Source organism: Zootoca vivipara, chromosome 3, assembly GCF_965207765.1.
Source record: "Zootoca vivipara chromosome 3, rZooViv2.hap1.1, whole genome shotgun sequence".
Lineage (NCBI taxonomy): Eukaryota > Metazoa > Chordata > Lepidosauria > Squamata > Lacertidae > Zootoca > Zootoca vivipara.
In genome coordinates this window covers 63,519,001-63,536,454 of record NC_142586.1, presented here as the reverse complement: position 1 = coordinate 63,536,454, position 17,454 = coordinate 63,519,001, and the positions used below count along the sequence as shown (strand labels likewise).

The 17,454-nt window shown below is 38.9% G+C and overlaps 1 protein-coding gene across 1 annotated transcript in view; it reads right to left on the bottom strand.

Moving 5' to 3' along the window:
- Positions 1–17,454, bottom strand: part of MTHFD1L (methylenetetrahydrofolate dehydrogenase (NADP+ dependent) 1 like) — a 114,255-nt gene that overhangs the window by 81,674 nt on the left and 15,127 nt on the right. The window contains exons 8-15 of the mRNA XM_035108760.3: positions 14,571–14,682; positions 12,474–12,565; positions 11,952–12,049; positions 8,535–8,708; positions 3,342–3,478; positions 2,730–2,776; positions 2,000–2,107; positions 975–1,049 (exon numbers count right to left, since the gene is read on the bottom strand). Coding sequence (XP_034964651.3) covers positions 975–1,049; positions 2,000–2,107; positions 2,730–2,776; positions 3,342–3,478; positions 8,535–8,708; positions 11,952–12,049; positions 12,474–12,565; positions 14,571–14,682 — 843 coding nt within the window. The remainder of the gene's footprint in view (positions 1–974; positions 1,050–1,999; positions 2,108–2,729; positions 2,777–3,341; positions 3,479–8,534; positions 8,709–11,951; positions 12,050–12,473; positions 12,566–14,570; positions 14,683–17,454) is intronic.

Genomic DNA, 17,454 nt, shown 5'->3' with positions numbered 1-17,454 from the left:
ACCACTCGGTGAGTCCCCGTGCTGTGCTGCACTGGTTTAGCGCAGTGCATGGGGGACTTGCTGAGCGGGTGGCTCGGTGACTGGGCGGCTCATGGGCCAGATAAACGGCCTCCGTGGGCCGCATCCGGCCCATGGGCCGGACGTTGCCAACCTATGACTTAGATGCTGCCTAGTAGGAGTTGACTAGTTTGTCTGATTGGATAAATTTTCAACACGCTCGAACAGTGCACTCCTATGTGTGTTTACTCAGAAAAAGCCCCACTGGGTTCAAGAGGCCTTACCCCCAGATAAAGGTACACTGGTGTCAGGGGTTGTTACGGCTACTCTTGAGTAACGACTCTCCCCTTTTCGCGACTTTGACCAACATAACAGCCTCGGGACAGTGAATCTCCTCCCCTTTCTCCTCCTTCTTGATTCCAGTGCCGGGGGAAAGGGTCTACGCTCTGTCTTTTCCCTGCCCCCGCCTCTCTCTCTTCCCGCCTGTGGAGCAGGGGCTCTCCCATTGCTACCTGAGACCTGGCACTCTCTCTCCGCTTCCTGACTGGCCCCTTCAGACCCCGCGCTTTCATGGCTGGTGGGGACGAACTGCTCCTGATGAGATGGGGAGGTTCTCTGTAATCTCTCCCCCTTACATCCGGGTTGCAACTTAAAAGCTGAGACACTTTCTATAGACTGTGACAATCTCACTTACTGAATATGTGATGAAGTTGAAATACATCAAATAATGCCTTCTTGCAGAGACAACACAATTCTATCTGACTACATAAACATAAATCACAATGAGACGGGGACAAATGACTGATTCATTTGAACTTATATTTGTTTGGGGGTATTATTTTGGCCTTATTAGTTAAAAAATAGAAACTCTAATTATTATAAGCCAAATCAGTTTAAATTCATTATTATTTTTAAGAGACCCAAGGTCTCCTAAAAGAATCCATAAAATATTACTGAAAGTTTAAAAGCCTACTTACTTTCAGGCGTGCAAGCTGAATGGCTGAAAATTTCCTCTCTCCATGAACTAATGGAACCAATCTATTATATAAGGCCTGCAAAGAACATATAATGAAAATCAGAAGGCAAGGTGCCAGTCCCCCATCAAGGATCATAAAGTGCAGTCCTGATTCTGCTAATAACTGAGCATGCATTTTCCAATTCTATTCCAAATTTGTCTCCACCCATTACAGCTTCTGAGACATTCTTCTTACCATTTAAAGGGCAACTGATACAAAATTAACAACTATCATAACCAGCAAAATGTCTTTCATCTGCTCAGAAAAGAGGGTTTGCATACTGTGAGTACTTCCACCACACAGAGCCCATGCCACACTTCTTTTGGGATTACTCTTAGGGAAGGACTTTAGGGCTCCCATAAGTCAACTAAGTTCTGCAATTATCAGATGGCACTGCTCCTTAGGATCCTTATCAGTATGGACTAAACACTCAGTTTCCGGGACGGGAGACAAGAGTTCCCTTAATTACTGCTACGCCCTCAAAAACAGCATTTTCCTTTAAGAAGTGAATTGCAACCTTTCCATCATAAAGGAGAAAATAAAGGGGTATACTTGGGAACACTCTTGGAATGCAGCTTAAATCTCTTCTCTGGCAACCTCAAAAGCCCAGCACTGAGAATCCGAAATGCTGTTTCTTGGTCCGTCTAGCGTGTTGCCCTCCTGATGTTGCATGTCTACATTTCCCATCATTCCTAACCATTGGCTGTGCTGGCTAGGGCTGATAGGAGTTGGAGTCCAGCAACATGTGGAGCACAGCATGTTAATTACCTCTGCTCCAAACTGTGATAAAAATGCTGGCTCTGAACCTTCAGTGGAAAAGGTCTCTAAATCCATTGGATTACACCAAAACATATACACAAATTATTAAATGGTCAATAATGAATTATTTAAAATGCTTTTAACTGCTGTGTTTTAGGAAATATATAGGATTCACAGTAACAATCAGATAACATTAGTGATGGAAATTATAAAATGGTTGGCTTTACCTTATCAGACTGAGTATTTTCATGCAGAATCCTTGCATCTATAGCAGCAGCCATCAAATTATTTGCTGCAGTAATGGCATGAATATCTCCAGTTAAATGAAGATTGAACTATGGATGAATTAAAAATGAGAAAAACATTCATTTTGAGCCGATTGGTGAAACCCACCCAAGCCCTTTCACTTGTGGGATTAACAGCTCAGTTGAACAACTTTCAAATGGTTGTGGAAATATGATTAAATCATCATCATTGTGGCTGAAGAGATTTAATAGGCAAGAGAGGGTCTCAGTTCAGTGGAGGATAGTTTATAGCCAACACAACCAAAGTACAGATGAATTAAGACGAGCTGGAAAATAAGTTTTTGCTAGGATGCAGCAACCTGCAATTTGATCCATACATTCATGCTTTTTTATTTATGATGTGAATATTGAAGGACAGAATATACTGTGTACTTCAAAATGATTGTGTGAACTTGTATTAGAAACAGAATGCTGGCTGGGTGGGTGGTCTCATGTTCTCATGAATTTCATAACACAATTGAGCAAAAGTGTCTGAAACCAAGACAAAAAGTATGATAAAATGAACGGCATTACACAAGGGATGAAAGTTAATAGACTGATTAAAGAGATTTCAAAGAAATTAATATTTGTCTCTGTATGTATTTACTCTTTGTCAACAGAAAGAGAGGAGCTAAAGTCCATCTTTAATGGTGCGAAGAAATTTTTAGCTTACCTCTTCCATTGGGATGACTTGAGCATACCCGCCCCCTGCCGCTCCACCTACGCAGCAAATGAAATGCTTATGTTACATTAGTAAAACTATTCTGAAGGAAGGCTTGAATAAACCATTAAAGAAGAAATGGAATGATGCAAAATTTTGAGTCTCTAATGAGATTCAGAAAACAAAGAAGCATCACCAGTTCAAAAACCACATGTTTACAATGCTGCCGCCACCACTTTTTTTAAAAATTTAACTTTATAAAATAACAAATTATCTTGACTACTATTGTGATACCTTCCAAAGAGCATCCCACCAAACATGGTCCACAAGTATGGATGGGAAATCCATACACACTGAAAAGTCTACCCACATACACATTGACACCCCAGTGTGGAAACTGTCTCAGCTGTGTATCTATAAAACAGATAATCACCCACATGATAGAACTGTCTGCATATCTTAAAAGTCTACAAAAATTATTATGCACCATACTCTCTGGATATGCCTTTAAAATCAAAGAAACAGAACAACTCTAAAACACATGAATAGTTCACCGGTTTCCTTTAGCCAAAACAGTCCAGAAGCTATATTATGAAGTACTGTGTAATATGAAATAATGAGTACCTTTAACACCAAATGTAGGTCCTTGAGAAGGCTGCCTCAGGCAGGCGAAGGAATTTACTTTAAGGTGGGCTGTCAGAGCCTGAACGAGGCCAATTGTCACAGTGCTCTTTCCTTCTCCAAGTGGGGTTGGTGTAATCCTAACAACAGCAGAAGATGAAATGTATAAAATCAATAAGCCTGCTAACATCGGCTTTACTATGAAAAAGCTACCAATGCAAGCCAAATAAACATTAACAGTATAATCAATTTCAACAAAACAGTGTTATTATAAAATACTGTAGGCAATTTACATCCGTTACACTAACTTCGGTTGATATCCCATGGTATCAGTCTGCTTGTGGAACAGACTTGCTCTCCTGCCATGGCATTTTGCCCTCCTTTCCTTCCCCCAGGGCCCTCATGTACCCCCAAAATCTGCTCAAGAGTTGGGAAACCCATTGAAGCAGATTTTGGGGTGTGTGTGTGTGTGCGCACAGGGCTACAGCAGGGAGGAGTGGAAGGGGAAGTTATATTGCATCTGCTTGCATGATATTGGATAACACCCAAATGCCAATACCTCTTCTGTTAAAGCAACTGACTTAAGAACGGGGAAAACAAATTGTTTTGGCAACTGTCCTGAATACCTGGAACACACACTGAATTCGGTATAGATTTACATGGAAGACCAAAGCCTCTCCAACTTTCTTGAGAACTCATTCTTCAACATTTAAGGGGACATACAATGAATAGGCTTATCGGGTGTACCATTATTTAGTGAACCATTATTTCCTAACCTCTCCAAGCATGAATGAGAAGGGGGGAGGGGAGGGGAAATACATTTTGTATAAAAGCCACCACAAAAAGCAAGCAGTGTGAATGATATGTTATAATAATAAATAAAGACGTGTTAGTAAAGTGCAAATAATAATGCTTGCAAAAGCCTAAATCTACATGAGCCCTTGGGAGTATTTAAACAGAGGGGAAGTATATTCATATGCTGGATAGGAGAAAGGAATAAGAACACTATTTGGCCTACCCTGCTCCGAACAATAAAGTGTAAAGGATATTTCTCCCCCGTAGCTATATCCCACTGTCACAATTACAGCTGTGCAGCTGCATTCCTTATTTCAAGTTGTACATAGATACTTGCTAATCATGTTCGCCCTCAACAGCAGCTCTATTTTATCAAGGAACATCAGATATACAACTATCCAGATGTATGTTTTCCTAAAACATTTCAACTTTTAAAACAATTATCACAGAGAGGGAAAGATAATCATACAGGTAGGTATGGTTCTAGTAAGATTGATGGCAAGAGAACCACCATCGTATCCTTTTCTGATAGAGTTCTAATTAGAAAGTCTACAAGCTCAGTTTGAAGATAATGGCATGAACAACTAAGTGTGTCACATTCTGAGCCAATATACCTAGAAATTATGGTGTAATTGGAATCAATAAAGTAAACTTAGATCACAATGTTTTAAAGAGAAAGAGAATTCAGCTAAGTTCTGATAAAAAATGAAGTTATATGGGTGATATGAAACTACCGGTATATTTTTTTCCATCTTCTAATACATCAATGCTTGGTTAATTTCTATTCTGTCTTTTTTAAAATAAACCCTATATACACACACCTAAAGTTAAAGTATGATTAATGATTATGAATTACCCTAGAAAGATTTCAAAACCAGCCAAACAATTCATCTGGGGCATCTCTCTCATCAGGCAGAGAAAATTCAAGTTAAAAACAAAACAAAATAAGATTACGTTTTCATTCACATCACTCCCACTCAGTTTCTAAGGGGAAAGCTTGCCAAGATATGCTATACTTAACTGTTTAAATCTGTGATACTTTAGTACTTGCAGTGAAATAAGTAGTTTATTAAAGGAATGTGACATTAAGGATTACATTTTCATTCCCAGGGACATACAAGTATTCATGCATATGCTAGCCAAAAGGGGTAACTCCTATAGCATGACCTCCTGAAGACTCTAGCTAGAAATCCACCTCTAATTAGAAACATCTTTCCTTCAGCATTAGAAACTATGCAAAAGGACCAGCTGTCCTCTGTATGCTACGATCACTTCTGATGAAAGATACAGTCTGAAATATTTGTTTTATAGATTATCATCTTTTAAAAAATAATTGAGTATTTTGCCCCCACAGTTGATATGAAATAATGTGTTCTGCCTATACTCTCTTACGCTGCAGCAAAACACAAGCTCTCAAAGGCATAAAGCTTTTAACTATGATCACTGGTGCCAGGAGGACTGACCATTTTTCTTTTCCAGTCCATCTAGTACCGTGAAATATGTTGTTTCCCAGGAGCCAATTGTGCAGTGGATTTTGAACCTGGAGGCTTGGAGGTGTTGTGGATCGAGTTTGTGAACTATCAGCACCAAGGATCCAAACAGAAGTAGTGTTAAAATGCACGTGTTGCCTGTGGAAGCATGTCCAGAAATCTCTCCTTCTACTGGCACATGAGTAAGTATATAAAAAAGCACCATGGTGTAAGTGTAAGTCCTAAGAGACATGACAGAAGTGGAGGCTAGATATGGGGCTATTTACATCAGTAGCCACATAGCAGAACATGTAGTCTCATTCCATACTTTGGCCAAAGAGAGAAATTGCCTGCAAGAGCTACCCAAAGACTTACTGAGTAGCAGGGTCAATGAAAAAGCCTATTTTTTGTGAGCTATTATTTGAATGTTCTGTTATTTCAGACAGACAGTGAGAGCACAGTTCATGCTGTTCTGAATACTTATTAAGAAATAACCCTTTACCGAAATACAAATGTTTCTACTGAATTCTTTGCTATCTGACAATGTGAGCTCATATAATGTTGCCAAACGCCATCTGCTCTCTGTGGAAAAACACACACGTTCTACTATATTTTAATTAAAAAAACAATGAAACTTTCAAATTGTAAGGGCATCCTCTCATTTTGCCAGTAAACTGGATATGTAAGGAAGTGGAGGCCTAGAAAGTAGTTAATATAGTATTCTGAATCTATTAGGACACTTCAAAGGAAAATATGGAAATAAGTTGAATTCCTCTCACTTCCTTTGGTTTAAAACAGATTTGCCAAGGGCTAAATTTGAAAGAGACCCTTTCTAAAAATGGACTAGCAAGCTAAACTTAGCCTTTGGCAGTTTTGCTTTTACAATTCCTATAGTCAGTGTCCTAAAATATTTTAACCTTTTAAAGACGTGAAGCCTAGAAGAATCTCTCTCCTAACCCCATCAATAAACAGTGCAAAATAAATTATTTCTATTCTGCAATCACTTCCCTTGATTTATTTTATTCATAAAACTATTTATTTACCAATTTAGCATAACAAACATGAAAGCGGTTTACAGTAATATCTATATATAATAGAAACAAATACAAATTTAAAATCAGAAACCATCAACTTTTATTTATGGGAAAATGTATTTTTAATGGCCAGCATAAACACGGTAGAATAACTGTTTTAAAAACAGGAAGCAGAGAACAGGAAAAAGATGGAGGGCTGTAGAAAGTGGAGATCCAAAGGATAGGTATTGGGGCCTGTGCTTTTAAACTTATTTATAAATTATCTAGAATTAGGGATGAGCAGTGAGATAGCCAAATGATACCAAATTGTTCAATTTGACAGAGGTATATAAGACTGTACATGGTAAGAAGAAAGTAGATAAATACAGTGGTACCTCGGTTTAAGTACACAATTGGTTCCGGAAGTCTGTACTTAACATGAAGCGTACTTAACCTGAAGCGAACTTTCCCATTGAAAGTAATGGAAAGTGGATTAATCCGTTCCAGATGGTCCACGGAGTACTTAAACTGAAGCATACTTAACCTGAAGCGAACTTTCCCATTGAAAGTAATGGAAAGTGGATTAATCCGTTCCAGATGGTCCACGGAGTACTTAAACTGAAGCATACTTAACCTGAAGCGAACTTTCCCATTGAAAGTAATGGAAAGTGGATTAATCCGTTCCAGATGGTCCACGGAGTACTTAAACTGAAGCATACTTAACCTGAAGCGAACTTTCCCATTGAAAGTAATGGAAAGTGGATTAATCCGTTCCAGATGGTCCACGGAGTACTTAAACTGAAGCATACTTAACCTGAAGCGAACTTTCCCATTGAAATAAAAAAATTCCTTCAGTAGCACCTTAAAGACCAACTAAGTTTTTATTTTGGTATGAGCTTTCGTGTGCATGCACACGAAGAAGTGCATTCTGAAGAAGTGTGCATGCACACGAAAGCTCATACCAAAATAAAAACTTAGTTGGTCTTTAAGGTGCTACTGAAGGAATTTTTTTATTTTACTTCGACCCAGACCAACACGGCTACCTACCTGTTTCCCATTGAAAGTAATGGAAAATGGATTAATCCGTTGGAGACGGGTCCGCAGAGTACTCAACCTGAAGCATACTTAACCTGAAGCGAACTTTCCCATTGAAAGTAATGGAAAGTGGATTAATCCATTCCAGGCGGGTCCGCGGAGTACTTAAACTGAAAGTACTCAAACCAAGGCGTACTTAAACCGAGATGTGACTGTATAAGTTTTTCTCTCATAATACTGGAACCTGGAGCTGAATGTTGAAAGGTTCAGGACAGACCAAAGAAAGTACTTTTCACACAGCATAGGAGAAAGGGAAAATCATCTCTTTCTCCACTCCAATGTTTAGTTCATGGAAGTTCCACTGAATGAAAGAGCCTTCAAGCAAGGCTCAAATAGATAGAACCCAATGTACTTAAAGCTACTTAACAGAACAGTCATAATTCAGAGCAGTGAGACGGGATAGGTGGATTCATGGCTTAACATGGAGAAAGGTGAAACTTATAAGAACACCACCAAGTATACTCCACTAAGTCTGAAAGCAAAACTGCATAGCATCTGCTGCTATTCCCCAGAATAATTTGAGATAAAATAAGCCCTGTGCTGATGTATATTTGCAAAGGGCTTATCAATTACATACGGCATTTACGATGGAAACAAGCATTGTTATTTTAATTCCTTCTATTAAAAAAAACATTTATACTTTTTATTGAGTAGTTCCCCATCCCCATACCTTTTAAAAAAATATATAAATGGACTACAAAGAAGAGAGAGAGGAAGAATATTTTTAAGTGCTGTGGACTTAAAATCTGGAAAAATACATATTAAATAAGTTGAAGTACAAGTTGGGAGAGTTTAGTAAGAAAATGAAACAAAATACTTCTTACCCAGCAACCAGCACATATTTTCCATCTGGTTGATCTTTTAACCTTTCCAGCAGGGACAGACGTACTTTGGCTTTGGTTTGGCCATAGATTTCAATTTCATCTGTAAGCAATCCTATCTCCCTAGCAAGGACATCAACAGCTTTTGGATTCTGTCCTCGGGAAATCTCAATATCACTGCAAAGGAAAACAAATTAGAGCCAGGAGATCTCTGTCAGCTTAGATGGTCACAAGCAAGGATGCAGATGGCAGCAAATAATTACTGAGAACAACAGTTACTATTGGCATGTTATGATCCTCTCATTCATTAATTTTATTTTGTGAACCACCCTGAGATCTACGATGAAGGACAGTATATACATTTAATTAATAAATAATAAATAAGATTGCAAACTTACACTGCTATCTTATGCATGTATGTTTACTCAAAAGTAAGCCCTGTGGGGCTTCCTCCAAATAAATGTACATATGACTGAGGTAAAATAAGTTATAAAACAATAATACTACCATTTTGGAAATGTCTTAATATATAGAGGTGGCTAAAACTAATTGTAAATGAAGGGCCAGAACTCAGTAGTAGCAATTATGGGGTGTGTGAAAGAGAGACGGGAAGAGTGTGAGAGAGTAAAAGAGAGAGAGAGGAGAGAGAGAAATTATGATGATAATGATTAAATTTATATACTGCCCTTCATCACAATATCTCAGAGAAAGAGAGAGAAGGAAGGAAGGAATTGAGGAAGGAAGGGGACTGAGTCACACATATATATTTAATAATATTCCACTCTTTTAAAAAGCCTCTATAATGCTTTCACATTTCCTTAGGCATAAATCTCTTGGCTGATTGATATTTATAAAGTCAAACCCATGGATTCATATATTTGAACTTGGGGGAGAGATGCTCACACACACACACACACACACACACACACTGCTGCTCTCCCATTAGGTAGGGCAGATACAAAGCAGATACCTAACCAAGCAAGGGGGAAATATGGTAGGGATAGCAACACAATGCAAAAACAAGCAAAGGCAAGGATATTGTATCTGTGTCAAGCTTCATGAGAGTATACTGTAGTCAGGATAATGGGAATCGAAGAGCTTTGCTTGTCTAGAAGATTACAATGCAATCTTCCATTTTTAGAAGGCATTGGACTACTGTAAATGTAAATACTGCTGGGGGGGGGGGGAAGCTTCAAAGCTTCACTAGAGGGCTTTTCCATCTCTGCTACAAAGTCATCTCAAGCCGTCTTCCCTTGCAGCAATTACTTTCATTCTGCCTGCCCTCAGCATGAGCTACTGCTATATGATGTTTCACATGAAAAAGCTGTGTGCTGGTAACAGCAGGATTCCAATGAACTGGTAGCAATAGATGGGCTCATAATTGTTAACCTTCCAACACTGAATCCTTTCAACTTGATTCATAAAGGCTCAAACTGGGTAAATGCTGGATGGCCAAGGTGCGTTGGAAAAGACCTGAGCACTCTTCCTTCCTGGCTCCTCAATGACAAACTCAACATATTATGAATACATTTAGCCCTGGCATATTTCATTTTAAAAGATACATAGCTAGAAGGGGGCGTAGCAAGCTGAACTGGGATTGTGGGGGGAAGGAAGCATTAAGCTCCGCCCCCCCGGTTTGGAACTGCCTCCACACTAGCCATTCAAAATGGGAAGAAAGGCCCCATGGGTACCACATGCTTTCTGCTTGGCACAGGTAAGGATTGAGTGACAGCACAAAAGCATCAGTGACAGTGTAACTTTGTTTTAGTCACCGTCACACTTCTTTACACGAGGCAAGATGCAGTTACGTAATGCACTGGCAAGCTCTTGGAAGTACCCGTAGATATATTGCAAGTCAAGTATTTAAGCCTAGCTGTTGCTGTCGGCAATGTTTGCCAGAGTGTTTTAGATAGCAAGTGTTACCAGATGTTAAATGTGTCAATGTATTCAAGAATAAATGCAATGTGCTCTTTCAGGATTCAGTCACCCCCACAATCCTCTGCACCAATACTGTACATTGAATTGAAAATGGACTGATGCTGCAGAGTTGGTTAAGCCAAACACATGAGTTATGTGCCTCATGGGACCCCATGCAAGAACATGACGGAAGCATAACAAATATGCAGAGAGCTTGCGCCTACTTTAATAATTTTATTATTGACTATTTTGGGGAGGAAACCCTGCAGATTTTACAGTAATATATTTAGAAATAACTCTAATTAATACTCGGAGTTCAGAGAGAGCCCCACACAGATGTTCACAGTTTCAATTCGCATGTTGCTTTCTTGTCACTTTTCAATGAATGACTCATCCGTTTTACTGTAATACAGCATATTATTGAATGAGGATACTTTATATCTTCCATCTGTCCACCAATGATTCATTTATGAGTAAAATAAACAGTTATGTAGTTCCAATAGCCAAACAGAAATCCTACAAATTATAAAATATTTACATGTATTTTAACCTAACCCATAACACAATATACATGTTGACCTAATTTAAGGGTTTGGTTTTTTGTTTCGTTTTTAATGTCTCCTCCCTGTCCATTCTGGCATGCTGGAGAATGCATTTATTGGATCTGTGAAAATTTAAAGATATTGAATCTTTTTCCTATAGCCATCTGGAAATGTTCTGTTCTGTTAGAAGCCTCAAACTCTAGAACTCAAATTGGTTGCAAGAACATTAAACAAAACAAAACAGACAGCCTGAATACATACACACACACACACACACAGTATTAAGGCACATTAAAAAAAATTTGGGGAGAAATTTTAAAAATGTTATTTTGTCAAAAGAAAGAAATAAAGGCAATTTATGCACAACTCCTCTACAGGTGTAGGACAAATTTTGAATACTCTCATCCATCACCACACAGGTGTGTATGCACAGCCCTGACTTTGCTTCCATCCTGCCCTGCCCCAGCAAGCTGTAGTGTTGCTGGGATCAGTAAGGCAGGTCTACTCCACCTCATAGCCACTACTGATGAACGGCAGCCTGAGCTTCTTAGAGGAAGGGATGAATAAAAAAACCCACTGGCTATTTAAGAAATAAATAGTGTTGGCAAACAACTTACAAAACTGACCACTTTGGGGTCAGAAAAGATCAGGCTTAATTTAATACTTGAACCGCTTGTTTGAAAGCAATGCCTTATACTTCTTAACTTTTTACCCAGGCACTACAAATAGTTTGCCATTGCTTTCATTTTTAACTTTCAATTATTTGGTATTTTATTGTGATTTTATTACATATACTTAATATTCATTTTCAATCTATACTGTAAGTCACACTTAACAATATTCCTGCATTTGCAGGCAGTTGCACCAACTGACCTTCAGGGTACCTTCCATCTCTACAAATTGTATGATTCTATGTAGCTGAAAAGTGGGATAGAAATAGTTTAAATACATACAAACATACCTGGGAACGGGTGAAAGGGTTTGCAGCTTTAAGCAGCGAAGATTCCAGCTCTTATACTGTTGGGTCTGTATCCACTGCTCACTGATCTTTACAAAGTTCTTTTTCAAAATTGAAAAGGGGGGGGAAGGTTTAATATACCGTTTGAAAACCATATTCTGTTTCTTACACTTTTCAAGTCCATTTCCTGTTTTCATAAACTTTGGGGTATGAAGGAGGGGGATTTCGTTGTGGGAAATGCCTAATGAGGGATTGTGTTCCACAGGTTCCCTGTGTCCCACGCTATACACTCCATCCGCCTTCTGGGTTCTAAAATTAATTTTGGCAATTGTGCATGCACACTTTGCCACTGTTTTCTGTTTGCAAATTTTTCCTTATAGATTGCTAATGCATACTACTAGCACATGTGCACATTGATTAATTCACAGTACAAAAAAGAACTCCTGGTGGTGAGCCTGTGGGACTGTCTTATTTCTTCTCTCTTGTATTTCAAGGGCCAAAAAGGTAGTAGATAGTCTTACGAACCTGCATGCACATTGCCACTGCCAGCTGACCTATATCCTCACTCAGAGGGGAGTCACTGCTCCTAACTGACTGTTCGCCAGAAGCATTTTGTCCTGCAAAATATTTTTTCGAAAATATCACATAAATTAACTGTAAGGATTTCAATCCCTTCAGTATTGTCAGTTGGAAAGATCCTGAAAGTAGGAAAATGGCAAATATAAAGCAAGATTAATTGTACCTACCGGTACCTGCCAGGTTTTGCACATCACAAAAGGAGTAATCACCAGCATACCTCAAGCAGCCTTCAAACAGTAGCTATAATATACACCTCACCCCTTCTAATAATATTTTTTAGGAAGTTTGACAGAGAGTTTACATAGTGCATCCCTAAAATTAACACTGACTAAAGAAAGAAGGTCCATAACCAAACATTGCTAGGGCAAGTTTCATAAAATGTTAGGAAGTCCTTACAATAAGTTGAGAAAGACATTATGAAAAAACAACAACTCATAGTCTTTTCCAACACATTTTTCATTGTCAATATTCCCCTATGCAACACCAGATGTTGTACAACATTCTGGTGCAAATGTATTACATTTATGATCTATTCTGATTTCATTAAGATCACTTTCAGGCATCAGCTGATGCTGCAATCTTCAAATGATTTTTTAAAAAGACACTGACTTTGTGATAACTTGCTCTCTGAGAAGATGAGCTTCTCCATTATACTGTGACTACATTGAATAAGAAGTTACTACAGCACAGTATCAGTGAACCTGAATACCAAAACCAATAATTATAATTAACCTTAAGGAAATTCAAATATGAGTACTTCTCTTTTCAAGCCCAAGATGGAGAGAGAGGGAAAAACATGCCTGGCTTGCAGCAGCAGCCAACACAAATGGTCAGTTGGTACCACTAGCAAAGAACAGGCAACAGGACAACCATTTTGTTGAGCACAAATAATGCTGACCTGGAACTGTCCGTTAATTTCCTCCTAAACATTCAAAATTCCATGTTTTCACCATCATTTCCAATACCATTTAGTCACTCATTCTATCTATCTATCTATTTTATAAACTGCTTAATGCTTTAAAAATCTCTGAGCAGTGTGAGTCCAGTTCTTTTATGTCACTATGAAATTAGTTAATACAACAGGGAGGGTTAACAACTTTGCATAGAAGAAGAAAAACAATTAAGGGAACAATTAACTGTTCACTTTCAGGTGTATGTGGTGAATGAGTTACCAGTGTAAGAAGGTTACTGTGGTTTTAACACATCACAGCTACATAATTTCTATAGCTCTTACCTTTCATGCAAGGAACTAACATATAGCAAAATATAAAATAGCATCAAATAAAAAAGCAGGACTCAACAAAAAGAAACGACAAAATTGTTTAATGGTAACTTTTTACTCCAAGCAGCATTTTATCTGTTATGGTCTTACAGACTATGAGCAGGGCATTCTTACAGAATGAAATAACACCAGGCAATTTTTTAAAACATAAAATAAGAAAGAATTTAATATACATATAAAAATTAAAAGGAAAGAAAATGAAACATGCAGATTCTTTGGTGCTATGGTTTCTGTCATGTAAAACCAATAGGTGCATCAATAACTATATTGCAACTAAACTATGCGCATTCTTTCTACCAGAGGTATGTGTTTAATACAGATGCACACATTTAATACATATACTTTCTCCCACAAAACAATAAATATATATTTAAAAACAATAAATAAGCAGAGTGCTTCTGCTGTTCTTTCCAGGCTATTCCAGGAGACAGCCTATTACAAAAACATATGCCCCAGGGCACACAGACATTGTGCAGTCAGTAAACAAAACATATTTCTTTTATTAAAATCTTGTGGCTCCTCTTTTTTTTACCCCTGTATGTTCTGACACTGAAATATGTAGGTAAACATTCATGTGTGTTATTGGTAGGCTCAATCTGCACTGGCACAGTATAGACTGCATTTGTGAGTTGATCCTGACAATTTAAGTTTTCTGTACCAACCGAAAACTGATAGGGATAAGGTGGGAGAAGGGATAAAAATGTGAGTGGAGACACAAATACATTAGCTATTCAACACTGCACAGCTTGAAAGGAACTCACCCCATAAAATGTCACGTGAACAATCCACACTGGTCATCTCAGGTTTCATCCAAGTAGCTGGAATCTCTTTCGGTTTGGCACTACCCACTACCACCATATCAGCATCATGAAGCTAGGAGATGGGCATGGAGAGAAAAGTCACACAAATGAAACATTAGCTAACAATAAAATATACTAGATTGTGTTGTCAGATTGACACCTAACATACTGTAAGGATGCTATGCCCAGTGTGATCAGGGAGGGAATTTCTGGTGAATCCTCCTCTTCCTGGCCCTAGGTAAAGGTAAAGGTATCCCTGACCATAGGTCCAGTCGTGACCGACTCTGGGGTTGCGGCACTCATCTCACGTTATTGGCCGAGGGAGCTGGCGTACAGCTTCCAGGTCATGTGGCCAGCATGACAAAACCGCTTCTGGCGAACCAGAACAACACACGGAAATGCTGTTTTCCTTCCCGCTGTAGCAGTACCTATTTATCTACTTGCACTTTGACGTGCTTTTGAACTGCTACCGTAGGTTGGCAGGCCCTACAGTCTCCTAAAATCCACTCCACAGGAAACAAATGTTCAGTCCAAGAATAAATTATTCACCTCTTCTACCTGGCAAGATTTTGAATGGCTCCAACAGTTCCCCACACTGCAGATGTTCTGAGGCAAGGTATGTCCTTCATCAAAATTAATGCAAGCAAAGTGCCACTTGTAGGCAAAGAATGGTTTGGCAGATGCTTGAGTGGATGTGAAATGGTCTCAATGGGACTCAGATTGTGTCATTGTTTTGGGGACATTGTTTCCCCCATATGATTTAAATGGAGTGAATGTGTTCAAAATTAAAAGAATTAGAAAGGTATATTCAGTACACTGAAATGTAAAACTAAATTGGAGGTGGAAAGACCAATTCAATAATCAAGTTCATCTCCTTGCAAATGCACCATATGGTTTCCAAACAGACAGTGAACTCAATACAAAACAGATGCTACATATAATTGCAGCCAAATACTATCGAAGATGCAGGGAAGTGCTCACATACTTCCCAAGGCTAACTAGTAATGTTGAAAAATGAGGTTTGAGAAACTATTATTGAAATCACACGGAAAAGAATGAAGAAATGTCATACAAAACAATCACTTAGGCGAAGATCTCCAAAGACTCACTCTCAAAAGCGTAACCCATTCTAGCTGGCATTTTCTTCCTCCAATCTGGGGGAGATTAACACCAATACTTTGAAACTTTAGCTCGTAGCAGCACACAAGCTAATTTCAATGAGATTTTTTATTGATGTAAGTTTAGAAGAACCACCCATTCCCCAGATAAAAAAACTAAACACTAAAATAATATTAATACAAGCACTTTAAGCCAAAATATAATGATAATGATGCAAATGTCACAAAATTGGAAACCCTGCTTATGAAGAGAGTGGCATAAATATTACTTTTCCCTACAGTTGGAATCAATATCTATAAAATTACATCAGCACATCCCACTATCAAATTAAAAATGTATAGTTAATATATTAATGGGTTGTATGGGGTGTTAGGGGAGGGGTAGTACCTCTGGTGGGGGACACGTGCTTCTTCTGGGGTAGTTTGCTCACTTTTGGCTCCCACCCTGCACTCACCTGTGGCTCCTAGAAGCTGTCAGCATGTGACAGCAGCCACACCCTGGGAAAGGCTTCAACTGGCCAGCTAAACCTGGCAAGGCTAGCTGATGGGCCTCAAACTCTTGGTGAGTTAGGGATTTCCCCTGCCTGCAAAGACAGGCTCTGGAGGATTGAGCAGACATGACCAATAGTGAGTCCAATGGTCAAGAAGGTGATTTCTGCATGTGCTGTAGAGGGAAGTGAGGGGCAGAAGGGGCACATCAACTTGGAAATGTAGCCCCTCTAGGAGAAGGAAAACTCTGATCCTAAACCTCTGTCACCTTGCAGGATATCTTTGGGAGAAGAAAAGGCTGAAGAGCAAACCCTACCCAAATCCAGAGTGGAGTCCCTTCTTAATCTAACACACATTTATGATGAATTGAATGGTGTCTTGTATGCCTCCTTCAAGCATCTCCTGCAGCCCAGCTGCTGTCAAACATATTGCTCTGCTTTCCTTTTTGGACCACATCAGCGAAGCCAAGAGGGGGGTCATGTTGTCTGGGCAGCCCAGGACCTCTTTACACACTGCCCAGGCTTGCGCCTTGGCAGGTCACTTTGGTGCTTCTACAGCAATGGTTTGACTTCACCCCAAAAGGTGCACTCCATTGTCTCTGGTGACACATGGATGCCCACAACAATGGGTGCAACAAGGGCATGCGTTAGCTAAGAATGTTGTGGACCTATAGGTGGAATATAATTTCAATTTAATTTTCTCTCCACAAGGAATACATTATGCATGTTTGTCAAATAGCCATTAATAGCATTTCCTCTGCTAGTAAAAGGGTAAGAGCACATGATTCAATGCCATGGAAAATTATTGTTATTACAAGGCAGTATCTAACAGTGACTTTGTGTTCTGCTTTTGCGATAGCAAAGCAGAGTCTTTAGGATCTCAGTCTTTGCCATCACCTGCTATCACATCATACTTTTCATAAACGTATAAAGTTATTTTTCTACCAACAGGATCATTGAAAATCAGTTTGCTTCAGGAACACAGTTCATCATCCCCTCCCTCCCAAGGCCAGCTGAATGAATAATTGATTTTTGATTCAGGAAGCACAAATTTAAATATTCCCTGGCGTTATGTGATTGAAGTATCTGAAAAGCAAATATTTTCCGAACAGTGCAGTGTCTGCAAGTTTTCTACATAAATTTTAAGAGAGATAATAGGCAAGCACATCTTACCTAAAACATTTGCTATTAAATGTCTCCCCTCTTAATCTAACACACATTTATGATGAATTGGCATTT